This window comes from Phyllopteryx taeniolatus, chromosome 4 (genome assembly GCF_024500385.1).
Source record: "Phyllopteryx taeniolatus isolate TA_2022b chromosome 4, UOR_Ptae_1.2, whole genome shotgun sequence".
Lineage (NCBI taxonomy): Eukaryota > Metazoa > Chordata > Actinopteri > Syngnathiformes > Syngnathidae > Phyllopteryx > Phyllopteryx taeniolatus.
This window is the reverse complement of record NC_084505.1, coordinates 13,092,471-13,107,217: the sequence shown is the minus strand read 5'-3', so window position 1 is coordinate 13,107,217 and position 14,747 is coordinate 13,092,471. Positions and strand designations below refer to the sequence as shown.

Below are 14,747 nucleotides of genomic sequence, written 5' to 3'. Positions count from 1 at the left end.
TCTGAGCAAGAGGCAGGGTACACCCTGGTCGTCAGCCAATTGCAGGGTTATATTTCCTATAGACTTTACACCGATCTAATGCAGCCCTAGTGGGGGCACAAGCCAGTGCTAACTGTAGGCCGGTCCCAAGCCCGGATAAATGCAGAGGGTTGCGTCAGGAAGGGCATTCAGCTTAAAACTTTGCCAAACAAATATGAGTGGATCGGTTGTGGCCCGGGTTAACAACGTCCGCCCCCGACACCATTAACCTGTAGGGCGCCGGTGGAAATTCAGCTACTGTGGGTTGAAGACAAATGTGAGGTGGAAAGCGGGTTCTTCGGCAGAAAGAGAAGAGGAAAGCACAGAGCCTAGAATTGAATGTGGGGACTTTGAATGTTGGGACTATGACAGGAAAATCTCAGGAGTTGGTTGGCACGATGATTAGGAGAAAGGTTGATATATTGTGTGTCCAGGAGACCAGGTAGAAAGGCAGTAAGGCCAGAAATTGAGGGGCAGGGTTTAAATTATTTTACCATGGTGTAGATGGGAAGAGAAATGGAGTAGGGGTTATTTTAAAGGAAGAGTTAGCTAAGAATGTCTTGGAGGTGAAAAGAGTATCAGATTGAGTGATGAGGCTGAAACTTGAAATTGAGGGTATTATGTATAATGTGATTAGCGGCTATGTCCCACAGGTGAAAGAGAAATTCTGGAAGGAGCTAGACGAAGTAGTTCTGATCATCCCAGACAGAGAGTCGTGATTGGTGCAGATTGTAATGGACATATTGGTGAAGGAAACAGGGGTGATGAAGAAGTGATGGGTAAGTACGGCATCCAGGAAAGGAACTTAGAGGGGGACAGATGGTGGTAGACTTTGCAAAAAGGATGCAAATGGCTGTAGTGAACACTTTTTTCCAGAAGAAGCAGGAACATAGGGTGACCTACAAGAGCGGAGGTAGAAGCACGCAGGTGGATTACATCTTGTGCAGACGATTTAATCTTAAGGAGGTTACAGAGTGTAAGGTAGTGGTAGGGGAGAGTGTAGCGAGAAAGAATAGGATGGTGGTGTGTAAGATGACTCTGGTGGTGGGAAGGAAGATTAAGAAGACAAAGGTAGAGCAGAAAACCATATGGTGGAAGCTGAGACAGGAAGAGTGTTGTGCGGCTTTTCGGGAAGAGGTGAAGCAAGCTCTCGGTGGACAGGAGGAGCTACCAGAAGACTGGACCACTACAGCCAAGGTGATCAGAGAAACAGGCAGGAGAGTACTTGGTGTATCTTCTGGCAGGAAAGGAGACTTGGTGGTGGAACCTCACAGTACAGGAAATCATACAAGGAAAGAGGTTAGCTAAGAAGAAGTAGGACACTGAGAGGACCAAGGAGAGGAGAAAGGAATACATTGAGATGCGACGTAGGGCAAAGATAGAGTTGCCAAAGGCCTAACAAGAGGCATATGATAACATGTATGCCAGGTGGGACACTAAAGAAGGATAAAACGATCTCTACAGGTTGGCCAGACAGAGGGTTAGAGATAGGAAGGATGTGCAGCAGGTTAGGGTGATTAAGGATAGAGATAGAAATGTATTGACTGGTGCCAGTAGTGTGCTGGACAGATGGAAAGAATACTTTGAGGAGTTGATGAATGAGGAAAATGAGAAATATGGCCAAATAATAATCGCAATTATTTTGATCAATATTGTAATCATGATTATTAGTCATGATTAATCTTCATGTCAGGGAAATATATTTTTATTGCACTATATATACAAAATGTAAGAGATTTCAGTGCAAACTGGATCTTTAAATAAGAATAGATCATAGATTAAAAAATAAAAAGTACACCTAATTCTACTTTGCCAAGAGCAAACTGAATAAATAAGAAAGCGCATCTGTCTACAAGATGCATCTCTGCAAAATTCTTCCCTACAAGCAGTTTTGATACAGAACCCAAAAGAAAAAAAGTTTTCCGCCGAGTGTGACCATTTTGATCTCATATCCCCACCAATAGTATTGGCAAATAAGGTATCATAGATCATTTTACACTTGAGACTATGTGAGTCTGAGGCTGCACATGTCTGGAAACAATGAGTCCCTGCAACTTCTCATCATAGAGTACAGATACAGTAATCCTCCGCGAAATGACGGTTGCTTCGCGGTCCCGTTATATTGCAGATGTGTATTTGTAAAATATTTTTGTGTTATCCATTGCTCTTGCACTCTCTCAATATTCAGCCTGCCACAATAGCAGATTTTTTTAGGATGATATATTTTCCCTAAAACTATCATATTTTCCCTAAAACTATCATGTTAAACGATAGAACCGTAGAGTTTTTTTTTTTTTTAAAGCCACTGATATATTATAGAGCATAATAATTCAAGTACATCCTTTTTAAGAACAATTATCTTTCAATTCTAAAGAACACTGGCATTGTAATGTAGAACAATAAATAAAATATCATAGATGAATAAAAATAAACCAGACTCAGGCCCCCGAGGTATAAAGTCATTAATCTACTAAAGAGGCTCAAAAAATTTCTTTAAGACTGCCAAATTTGAAAGAATAAAAATAAAAAACACCATGTACTAAAAAGGATTTATCAGTTTTTAAATCAGATTTCATGCATTTAAAAAAAAACAACTACATAAGCAACATCACACACTGAAGACTTTCACTCTAATTTTCACTTTATGACATGTTCAGAATTGTTATTGACAGTAAATTTTAAAGATACCAAAGATAATTTAAATTAATATTAAGACAAACCATACAATAACCTAAATAATATTGTATAGGTTGCCTGCAATGATATTTAAGATCCAGCAGGTGTCTGTACTGAGCAACAAAAGGACACAGTACCGACACAGTGTCAATACAGTTTGCCCAATGTGCCGCAACGCTTGACGAGGCCTCATCTACCAATCATTACTGTATTTATTTTTTTTTAATTTTTTGGGCCTGTTCGGCTGTTGGTTCAAGCAGAACGGAAGATCTGTGTCCCTTTTATCCCGGAACAGTTCTACTGTGTCACAGTGGACGTTTTAAGCTGGTACTGTGGTTTCTTTGAATGCTGATGGACATTTATTTCAGTCGAACAGAACAACATTTTTAAAGGGGAGTGACAGGAACAACAAAGGAGAGTGAAAAGTTAACTAAATAATATTGGAAAAGAAGACAACAAAAGACAAAGCACTAGCTGTAAACAAGATGAGGAAAGTAAAGCATTATATAACTATTACAATGACAAATTGGACTCAAGTATTGTATGGGTCAGTAGTGGTACACCCTGTGAGGGAAGTAATGGATTGTACTTCTAATATCTTTCATACCGTCTTAGGCCAGAGTCATTTAAAACAGCAATATTGTGTTTGTAAAGTTGCTATTTGCGAGACAGGTCTGCTTGCACGTGACAAGTGCTTACTTTGGGAAGTTATGAAAAAAAATATATATATTTTTTTTTTACCTGTAGCAGCTGCTCTGATGTTGGCTGCACATCAGCCTCTTTCTTCATTACTCCAAAGCTTCCTTTGAGGCTTGTGGTGTTGACCTGCTGCTGCAGTAGAGGCATCAGGTAGCGCAGGGTTAAAAGCACCCCAAGGATGAGATGACTGAGATGTTCCTCATCGACTGGAACCACCGAACCTAAAGGTGACCAACAGTAGGTAATCAAAGTTATTGCATGTGGACTTTCAAACTTGCCCAGAGACACTGTTGACTGTACAGGAATGTAAGGAAAAGCATATGCTTGCACATCCTACCCAGCAGTACATTAAGAACCCATGTGTAAAAGTAACTGGTGCGCCTTGAGTGTTGGCACACACTAACGGCAGAGCTGGCAGCTGTCCGTCTGATGGTGGGGGAGCTGGACTTCAGGTTGGCAACAAATGATTTCAAGAGGACCTGAGATGACACCATTTATTTGCGAGTGAAAAGATGATCATTTATGTTCAATCAGATATAAAGTCCTGTGTATGCTTGAAAAGCTGCAGCAGAGAAAAAAAATGAAAGAACACCAAACAAATACACACAACACCAAAGACAAAAAAATACTTAAAAGTCAACCATCAAGCTTATGAGAAGACACCTTGATGTCACCATCATTAGCAAAGTGTCCCAAGGCTGCCATGATCTTAGGCATGGCTGAAGCCAGGGTCTCTTGCACAGTCTCCTCCTGCCGCTTCGTAATTCTGGTGAGGCACGGCAAAAGGTTGACCAAATAGGGTCTGCATTTCAAACGGAAATGAATTAGAAGTCATTAAATGGTTAGCGTTTCTTCTAGCCTAATTCACAGCTAACTCCTATTATGAGTCAATTCTTTAATTACTGTCCTATGTAATAGTGTGTCTACCTGCATTTCTGAGGCCTTATGAGGTGAGCAAGCTCAGCAAACCTCCACAAAGCTGCTCTCAAACTCCGAGAGGCACCATTCTACAGTAAGGCACATTATGTTCATCCATCATCACCACCACCACAACAATCAGACAAATAACTTACATTACAAATATTTTAAGTTTGTGACAACAAATCTATCAAATCACATTTATCAGCTAAAATGGTAAAAAGAAAATTACCTTTTTAATTTCCTTATACAGCTCCAGCTGCAGTCGAGGCAGATTAGAGTCCATCAGTGCCTATGGATGTGCAACACATTCTTTTCAGTCCCCAAAACTCCTGGATCCATCACAGTGTAAAATGACATGTTACATTAGGGGCCTACTGTAAACCTCACAAGATTATGTAGCATGAAGACAAAATGCAATTGAGGCTGAAGCTTGCAAAAGGGTAAACAATTCAAACTAGAATTTCATGTATCACGACAGACATATTCTAGATTTTTTTATACATTCCGAAAAGTGTAAAACAATTGCATATATTTTTTAAACCCCTTGACAAATATGACACGTTCACAAACGTGTCATATTTGACACGTCTGTGAATCGAGGACAGGAAGTCCTCGATTTACGAACAAGTTCCGTTCCTAAGCTGGCGACGTAACAAGATTTTTCGCGTAAGTCGGATTTCACCGTTAAAGTCGAAATTTATGGCAAAATACTTCCGTTACGGGTATTGTCCCACGTTATTGTGAAAGCAAGCTCAGTGTGTTTGGGCGTGTGCGTCGATGTGTGAGTGAGACGGGACTGCGAAGGAGGAAGGACTGCGCGCCGGTGCGAGTGTGTACAGTAGCAAGTGTAGTGACGGCGACCGGGGAAGAGTAGCGATTAGCGGAGGGCCCGTTGACGTTGAATGTGCAGAGGAGCTAATAAAGCCATTAAAGCAGCAAATCGGTGCTTCGTGCCTTTATTGTTGCCGCCACCAAGCTCAGCTGTGCAACGAGAGAAGGGAGTTAACCCCTGAGTCTCCCGACCACGGTCAGGTGACCGTAGCAGGAAAGGTTAACACTTCGTATAAAGAAACTAAAATACATTAAAATAAAAAAATTTGATGCTGTACTTACCATTACTGCTGAGAGTGTGAAAAAAGGAGGGCGAAAAAGGCAAAGATACTCCCGCCGCACAAACACAGACAAGCACTATGCACTAGCTAAGCAGAAACACTATGGTGCTGGGACAAAATGGCGGACGAGGCACTTGCGTCGTAAAGTCGAAACGTCGTAGGTCGAGTGCGTCGTAACTCGAGGACTTCCTGTACCATGTTTTGCCCATGTTAATATTGCTAATACTGTTATTACTGCACAGAATGGAGCGATATTTTTCAGCTGGTCGCAACAGCACATGATCTGGTCGCACCCTTGTGTGTGTGTGTGTGTGTGTGTGTGTGTGTGTGTGTGTATATATATATAAACATCACACAAGAAACATTGGAGAATTTGTATTTGAAAATCATGGCTAAACAATAATGAGTTGTTAACAAAGTGCCTATCTGATCAAAACTAGTCCTACATGATGAAACTGGAATGCTAATCACCCACCAAAACTTCAAGCCCAATGCAACGTTTTATTGTAACATTTCTGTATGAACTCTAGTTTAAACAACAACACATTTAAGTAAATAAAAAATAATAACTGGACATGAAATTCACCTTTTAAATAACAGTAGTAGTATTATTAGGATTACCCTATTGTGGCTAGTGACGTCAGTAAGCTTGAGAAATTCCAATGACATTATTTCAGACCTCTCGCCAAATAAACGTCTGGAACGCAGGAATGCGTGGACGATTTTAATTCATATTTTACATGCTCACCATAGAGCCAATAATGCATCCCAAATACTAGAAAAAGTTGGTGTGGCAAAATATGTCCCCTTTAAAACATGCACTTGCAAAAGTGCAACCACGACATTTTTACTTGCGCACACCGAAAAAAGGATCACATATGCAACCATTTTGGTTGCAGTCTCGAGCCATGTTTTATATTTATTTTCTGATGTAGTTGGATGCAAATGACAATTGACTGATACCACTAACTTAATGTGTTTTAGTATGGATGGGGAAGAATTGTTTTTTCCTCTCACTTTGATTATTTTGTTCAGGCACTCATCGGCTACCATTCGGACATCTGATTCACTATCGTCACTGCAGAGCAGGAACATTTCCATGGCGATGCCAAGCAATTTCTGGAACTCTGGAGAAGTTCTACTCCAATCGGAAAAAGAGTGAGGAAAATGTTACTTTACACAGATGCAAACACACAACGCCACTTCAGTTGGCATCACTCCTACAAATATGCACACCTACTGTACATAAAACACTCCCCCAATTCCAATGAAGTTAGGGAATTGGTTAAAACGCAAATAAAAACAATATAACAATGATTTGCAAATCCTTTTCCACCTATATTCAATTAAATACACTACAACAGAGGTATCAAACTCATTTTTGTCACGGGCCACATTGTTTGTACCGTTTCCCTCAGAGGGCCTTATGACGGTGAAAACATATAAATGTTTCATCACCTGATCATTGCCAGGGTTCACACTGCCCGTTAGCCACCTCGCCAATGGCCAATTGAAACAGGATGTAGCGAAGCGGATATTGCCCACGTTCACCATGCTGGTGAATCAAAATTGCCTGCGTCAAAACTCTAAAGCCCTTCCTGATAAAAGTTAAAGTGAGAATGATTTGTGAAGAGTGTTTATGGTTTAGATTTAGCCCACTTCGTAAAATGCTTCAATCCACTGTTCAGCTCCTGCTGGCTAAGCCGTCATGCTTACAGGTTTTCCCAGCCGCTGGGAGCGGCACATTGAGGAAGACAAGACCCGATGCCGCTTGGCGCCAAACTGAAGCGTGCATATTTATTACAGCGACGTATGTTTGAAGTGTTGTTGGCCAATGTGTCCTGCAATTCACATGAGTTCTCGCAGCTGGTTAGTTGCAGTCTTCATTAATGCACGAGCCGGTAATCCCACTATAATTTATATCATCTCCTTTCCTTTTTAACAATACTCAATAAGCGTTTGGGAACTGAAAACACTAATTTTTGGACCATTGGAGGAGCAATTCTTTTCCATTTTTGCTTAATGTACAACTTCAGTTGCTCAACAGTTGGGGGCCTCTGTTCTCATATTTTGCACTTCATAAATGTGGCACACATTTTCAATGGGAGACAGATCTGGACTGCTGGCAGGCCAGTCTAGTACAGGGGTGGGCAAACTACGGCCCGCGGGCCACATCCGGCCAGTTGATCATTTCAATCCGGCCCGCCAAAGATTGGTACAGAATTGCCCAAATCATATCAAAATCATGACTGCATTCATTTGACCTTGTCCTGTAATGCCGAGACACCAGACTTAGATCCACTGGCAAAAAAAGGTGATCAACAAAACAACACTGTTCCCATTAAAAGTAAATCTAAGTATTAACACTACAATGCCTTTTTTGTTTCTTTTGTTTATTTTTTATACGTAAGCATCAGGGTCCTGGCTTGGCCCACCCGTCAAATTTTAAGTCAATGTAGCTCCCTAAGCCAAAAAGGTTGCCCACCCCTCGTCTAGTACTCACGCTCTTGTACTATGGCATCAAATTCAAAATGAGTGAATATTTGCAAAAAAAAAACAACAAAATTGTTTATCAGTTTGAACTTTATCTTGTTTGTTGATATTCGCTTGAATATAGGTTAAAAAGGATTTGCAAATCACTGTATTCTATTTATATTTACTTTTTACATGTCAATAGCGAGACCTACCTGAGAGACTGTGCCACTATGTTTTCACATATTGTTAAGCAGTGTGTAACTCTGTCTTTCTTCGTTGTAGCCTGCTCCTTTTTCCTGTGACAGGAGAATGGAAGAATGTTGTATTTTCACGACCATAAGGCGCACTTAAAAGTCTTAAATGTTCTCCAAAATGGACGGGGCACTTTATAATGCGGCGCGCCTTGTGTGTGCACAGAGTTCCAAAATCTGTAAATGTTGTTGTGTGACTTTAATGAGCGCTCCGCTTGACTGACTGGAAGCATTTCCTGGCGACACGCTGCTTATATAGAGGAAGGCGGACGTGACTGAGGGCAGCATGTGGACGTAAAGGGGGAAGGGTGCGCAAGACAAAGGACGCTAAAGACATGCCCCCACCAGTAGGTATATAGTTCCGGTATGTGCATCGGTTTGGCTAAGGACCACCGAAAATGGCACCTACGAAGAGACACGCTTACGAAGCACGTAAAGCTATTAGTTACGCGGAGGAACATGGGAATCGAGCAGCCGCGAGAGAATTCAAGATCAACGAATCCATGGTTCGCAAGTGGAGGAAGCAGGAAAACGAGCTTCGCCAAGTCAAGAAGACAATGCTGAGTTTCCGCAGAAACAAACTGCGGTCAAGCCAGCCTCCGCTCGTAAAGTAGCAGTCAAGCCAGCCGCCCCTAATTTTGTTCATACTAGGCATTACGGTAATAAGTCGCCAACTCGTGGCGAAAGCCACTTTCAAAATAAAAGCCTCCCAAGAATACAGACGTCAATGCTCTTCGGTTAAGGAATGCAACCAGCAAGGTTAATTTGAATCTTATTCAAATATTATTATTATTTGATATCTTATGAAAACAAAATGGTAACTGGACTGCACTTATATAGCGCTTTATCTACACCATCACAGTTGCCCAAAGCGCTTTACAAAGCCTCACATTCACACACACATTCATAAACCAATGGGCGACTGCTGCCATGCAAGGCACTGCCAGGCCCACTGGGAGCAAATAAGTGCAGTCCATTTACCATTTATTTTTCCTTGAAATTCTGTCCATAAAAGTTATGAACAGAATCAGTGACAAAGGGCAGCCTTGGCGGAGCCCAACCTTCACCGGGAACGAGTCTGACTTACTGCCGGATATGCAGACCAAACTCTGACTCCGGTGGTACAGGGACCCAACAGCCTGTTATTTTCCACCAAAATGTGCTAATAAATTCTTTACAAATTCCGACAATGTGATTTTCATAAAAGTTATAGTAGGCCTACGATCATATACAAATTACAAATGGGATATGGACCTAAAGCTTTGACCAAATATGCAAATGTACATTATGTATCGAGACACTTCACTGTCTGAACATTTTCCACTCAACAACTGAATGACATACAATTGTATGCGTGAAGAGACTAGTAGGCTTTCGTTCAATCTTTTGAGTAGGCCTATATTAAAAGTTGTTGATCCAGAATCAGAATCATCTTTATTTGCAAAGTATGTCCAAAAAACACACAAGGAATTTGTCATGTCTTACAACTGTTCCATAAAAGGTCAAATTTGTTGAGGGAACAACAAATGGTTGTACTGTGGATTGAGTTACCATGGGCCTCTCGGATGCTTCTCTGAACAACGAATGCTCTCTTCGTTGGGCCTGTCAGTTTAGGACGACATATTTATTGGTAGGTTTGCAGTTATGCAATACTCTTGCCACGTTCAGATGATGCTTAGGATATGTTTTATATCAAAATCCTGCCTTAAACATCTCCAGTAACTTTTTCAGTTCCTTTTGCTTCATGGTGCGGTTTGTTCACATATGTTCTCTAATAAACATTTGAGATCTTCACAGAACACCTGCATTTATACAGTCATTATACTGTATTACACAATACTTCCTTAGGTGACTTTTCCAGAAGCCAATTGGTTGCACATGATTTTATTTACAGGTGGTGGACTAAAGGTTATTCTGTGTTGGTCTATCACATGAAATCCCAATAAAATATATTTAAATCCCTGGTTTTAACGTGACAAAAATGAGGAAAAGTTCAAGGAGAATATATACTTTTTGCAAGGTACTGTACAGTCAATAACTCCATAGTGAGCACATTCAGTCAACTCCTTACCCAAACAAATGGGATAGTTGCTACTAAGATTTAAAAACAAATACACTATGTTAATCTATGGTGTGCAGCAAATGTAACAGCAAAATTTCTACTTGTCTCTAAAATAGGTGTAATACATTTGATTAATTCCACAACTGCATGGGTGCATAGCAGGGTAAGATCTGTCAACAAACGCAACATAACAGAATTGTGTACCGGTAAATTACAGCGACTGCAATTTCCACGTCCATAGCTCGCGCATGAGCTAAGCTACTTGTCTAGCTTGGTTGTTAGCTTGCTTAGCCATCAAGGTTGGCTATATATATATATTTTTTTTAATATCACTTACTGTCTCTGAACAATCTCCTCGGCGGTCGGTGGTCCCTGCTGCTGCTGCTGCTGGAATGACTTAAGCGACTCAAAGGCCTTCATTAGTTTCTCCATGGTGGCCATTTTTCTAATACACAGGAAGAAATCTGGCCTGGCTTGCTAATATTTACAATTGTCCGCTAACTAGCTATCAAGTTAGCACTCGGAGAGCAAGCGGAGCGTAGTACAGCAGCGTGCTACAACTACCGCAGTGCCCCCTGCTCTCAACGCTCTAGTCCAAGATGTCTATTACCTCATCCCAATAATGTAGCTTACTAACGAAAATGTTCGTTGAAGGGCCATATTTGATGCAGCTATGCGTACCAGAAGCACTCAGACCAGGAAGTGGCAAATATGACAGCTTGTTAGCAATAGGATGAAAGTAGGCACAACGGCCAATCAGATTGCGGTTGTGTGGCCTTGAACCAATCATAAATAGCATTTTTTTAAATTTAGTCGTTATCCTGCAGTCACAGGAACTCAGTCATTCTGAATTGGTGAGCACTAGTACAGTAGTGCTGTATTAGTTTCGCATCCATAAATATGTTTACACATTTTCATTCCCTCCGTGTTGGATCCAAAAAGCAATAAATTACAATGGATTTGGCCCTGTTTCCCCACAAAGATTTCTTTGAATTATAAACCAATTCTTCTCAATGACAGCACTGTACATTAGTATTCGCCGTGTCATCGCCAAATGGTCACGTGGTGTGTTGTTTGGCAAAAAGACTTCAATCAATGGCCAACCGTGAGTCAACAGATTATTCACACTTATTTTCTTTAATTTATTACCGTGTTGTGTTGCATTATCAGCTGTGCAGACAGATTAGATAAAAATGATCATGAGAGCTTTTAATGCATACATAAGTAACCTGAAGCTCAACAAAAGTTTCGGTGCACCAAGTAGAACCTACTGATTATGACCGTGTTTACTTTCGGCACTTTAGTTAATATGACACAATATAATATTAATAGTAGATGTGTTGTTCCTATTAAATCTATATTTTTCATATAAGGCATAAAAGCAATGATGAAAGATTCTCACATTCGCTAATAAAATAAAATAGCTACTTGAGGCCTGCGTTACTTTTGGTGATCATTTTACCTTTTATAGTAGGCCTACGATCATATACAATTTCTTTGCTTGGCATCAGCTGGCACAAACTTGATATAAAAGGTCATGAAAACTAGGTGATGATGCGCTTTTCTCAGCCGCTATTAGGAAGCGTTTGGTGTTTCTGCCAATCTATTTCATGCGCACGATTATGTCACACTCCTCTTCGGCAAACACTCCTATACAGACTAGAGCACTGATTCTCAAATTGTGGTACGAGTACTACTAGTGGGATGCAAAAGAATCACTGAAATAAAAGTTGAAACTGTGCATAATGTTACACTGGCTTAATCTAGTTTTAATCCAGCACAGCACATTTGTTAACTACAGCTCATTTGTATTTAACCTTTAAGTATGATACATTTTCATTGAACCTTTTAGAAGTATGGTTTTATTTTCCCATATTTAAGCGCAGTATTCAAAATGAACTGCACATAATGTTACAATGGCTTATGCCTGGATCAGACTACAAGACAAATGTGGTCTTTCATGATGGTACTACGTTAGCCTCCTGCCATCATCTTGGTATCTTGGTAAGCCACTAGCAACACTACACGACATTTACAACCCCAATTCCAATGAAGTTGGGACGTTGTGTTAAACATAATAAAAACAGAATACAATTTGCAAACCATGTTAAACCTATATTTAATTGAATACACTACAAAGACAAGGTATTTAATGTTCAAACTGATAAACTTGATTGTTTTTAGCAAAAATCATTAACTTGTAATTTTATGGGTGCAACACGTTCCAAAAAAACTTGCACAGGTGGCAAAAAAGACTGAGAAAGTTGAGGAATGCTCATCAAACACCTGTTTGGAACATCCCACAGGTGAACAGGCTAATTGGGATCAGGTGGGTGCCATGATTGGGTATAAAAGGAGCTTCCCTGAATTGCTCAGTCATTCACAAGCAAAGATGGGGCGAGTTTCACCTCTTTGTGAACCAGTACGTGAAAAATAGTCGAACAGTTTAAGGACAATGTTCCTCAATGTACAATTGCAAGGGATTTCATCATCTACGGTCCATAATATCATCAAAAGGTTCAGAGAATCTGGAGAAATCACTGCATGTAAGCGGCAAGGCCGAAAACCAACATTGGAATGCCCGTGACCTTCGATCCCTCAGGTGGGACTGCATAAAAAACCGACATCAATGTGTAAAGGATATCGCCACATAGGCTCAGGAACACTTCAGAAAACCAATGTCAGTAAATACAGTTCGGCGCTACATCCGTAAGTGCAACTTAAAACTAAAGCAAAAGCCATTTATCAACACCACCCAGAAACGCCGGCGGCTTCTCTGGGCCCGAGCTACCTAAGATGGACTGATGCAAAGTGGAAGTGTTCTGTGGTCCGACGAGTCCAAATTTCAAATTGTTTTTGGAAATCGTGGACGTCGTGTCCTCTGGGCCAAAGAGGAAAAGAACCATCCGGACTGTTATGGATGCAAAGTTCTGTGATGGTATGGGGCTGTGTTAGTGCCAATGGCATGGGTAACTTACACATCTGTGAAGGCACCATTAATGTACATACAGGTTTTGGAGAAACATATGCTGCCATCCAAGCAACATCTTTTCCATGGACGTCCCTGGTTATTTCACCGAGACAATGCCAAACCACATTCTGCACGTGTTACAGCAGCGTGGCTTCGTAGTAAAAGAGTGCAGGTACTAGACTGGCCTGCCTGCCGTCCAGACCTGTCTCCCATTGAAAATGTTTGGTGCATGATGAAGCGTAAACAGAGACTGTTGAACAGCTGAAGCAGTACATCAAGCAAGAATGGGAAAGAATTCCACCTACAAAGCTTCAACAATTAGTGTCCTCGGTTCCCAAACATGTATTGAATGTAGTTAAAAGGTGATGTAACACAGTGGTAAACATGACCCAGTCCCAGCTTTTTTGGAACGTGTTGCAGCCATAAAATTCTAAGTTAATGGTTATTTGCTAAAAACAAAGTTAATCAGTTTGAGCATTAAATGTCTTGTTTTTGTAGTGTATTCAATTAAATATAGGTCAAACATGATTTGCAATTCATTGTACTCTGTTTTTATTTATGTTTAACACAACGTCCCAACTTCATTGGAATTGGGGTTGTATTACGATATCACTGTATCTCTTACGATTACTGGGCATTAGCTTGTCAAATCAAACACGGCGCGGAGGGGGGACCAGAAAACGCGTCAACGCGACCTGATATACCCTTTACCATGGTGCCGAAACAACAACGGATCACGCCAATGTATTATCGTGTGTTGGAAAAAAGAACAAAAAGATGAAAAACGTGGTGTCGTCACCGGTACTCGGGAGTGGGCTGTCCATTCAAGAAGAGCTTGAGGTATGTTCACATACTTTTAATATGGCACGGCTTACAAATGGGCAACAAAAGCTTATGTAGCCTAACAAGTGTTTGAACATAAACATGTTGGCTTTCTGTCCAATCATGCTCTAACGCTTCAGTCAACATTGGTTCTTGTGCGGGGATAATTGTTGACAACGTCGAGCAAGGGAGGCGAAGAGCAATATCTATCCTATTGGTCGACGTCAAGGTGCGCTGTCAGAGAGTTGTCATTATGTCACAGTACACTGAAGATATATAAAAAATAAAAAAAAAATCAAACAGACTTTTCATTTTGGCGTCGCAGGGCCAAATCGTTGGTTGTGGATTATATCACACTACAAGAAGTTTTGTCGTTGCCGACAAAATGTCGGGCTGCGATAGCTAATCGGACCAATATCAGGGCTAACATTTTGTAGCCTGATCTGGGCATTACAACATTATTAAACATGTCTTTTAGGAATAAAACCCGCCTCGTTTTTGTTGCACACTTGGGCCTACTACGCCGTTGTATTCCAATGTTGATCACTATGGTAGTACTCAGAGAGGCAAGTATTTTTTGAGGTGGTACTTACATTTCAAAGGAGAATACAGTATCCGTGACATCGCTTGCTTCTGCTTCGCCTAATTTTAAAATAGTTCAAGCCAAACAATGACTATATCATGTCTGCCCCTTTTCACTAATAGAAAATAACACACTAATCAGTCAGGACACAGGTAAA

At 40.7% G+C, this 14,747-nt stretch overlaps 1 protein-coding gene across 9 annotated transcripts in view; it reads right to left on the bottom strand.

The window, feature by feature from the left end:
• The window catches only part of htt (huntingtin), a 65,653-nt gene extending 54,719 nt beyond the window's left edge, over positions 1 to 10,934 (bottom strand). For 6 of the 9 annotated variants that reach the window (XM_061769642.1, XM_061769648.1, XM_061769643.1 and 3 more), the window contains exons 1-8: positions 10,552 to 10,934; positions 8,114 to 8,197; positions 6,444 to 6,564; positions 4,544 to 4,603; positions 4,321 to 4,400; positions 4,057 to 4,195; positions 3,731 to 3,872; positions 3,436 to 3,614 (exon numbers count right to left, since the gene is read on the bottom strand). In XM_061769642.1, the coding sequence (XP_061625626.1) occupies positions 3,436 to 3,614; positions 3,731 to 3,872; positions 4,057 to 4,195; positions 4,321 to 4,400; positions 4,544 to 4,603; positions 6,444 to 6,564; positions 8,114 to 8,197; positions 10,552 to 10,655 (909 nt within the window). In that variant the 5' untranslated portion in view covers positions 10,656 to 10,934. The remainder of the gene's footprint in view (positions 1 to 3,435; positions 3,615 to 3,730; positions 3,873 to 4,056; positions 4,196 to 4,320; positions 4,401 to 4,543; positions 4,604 to 6,443; positions 6,565 to 8,113; positions 8,198 to 10,551) is intronic. The other 3 variants (XM_061769647.1, XM_061769650.1, XM_061769651.1) reach the window with 3 other exon arrangements.
• Between the last annotated feature and the right edge of the window lie 3,813 nt (positions 10,935 to 14,747).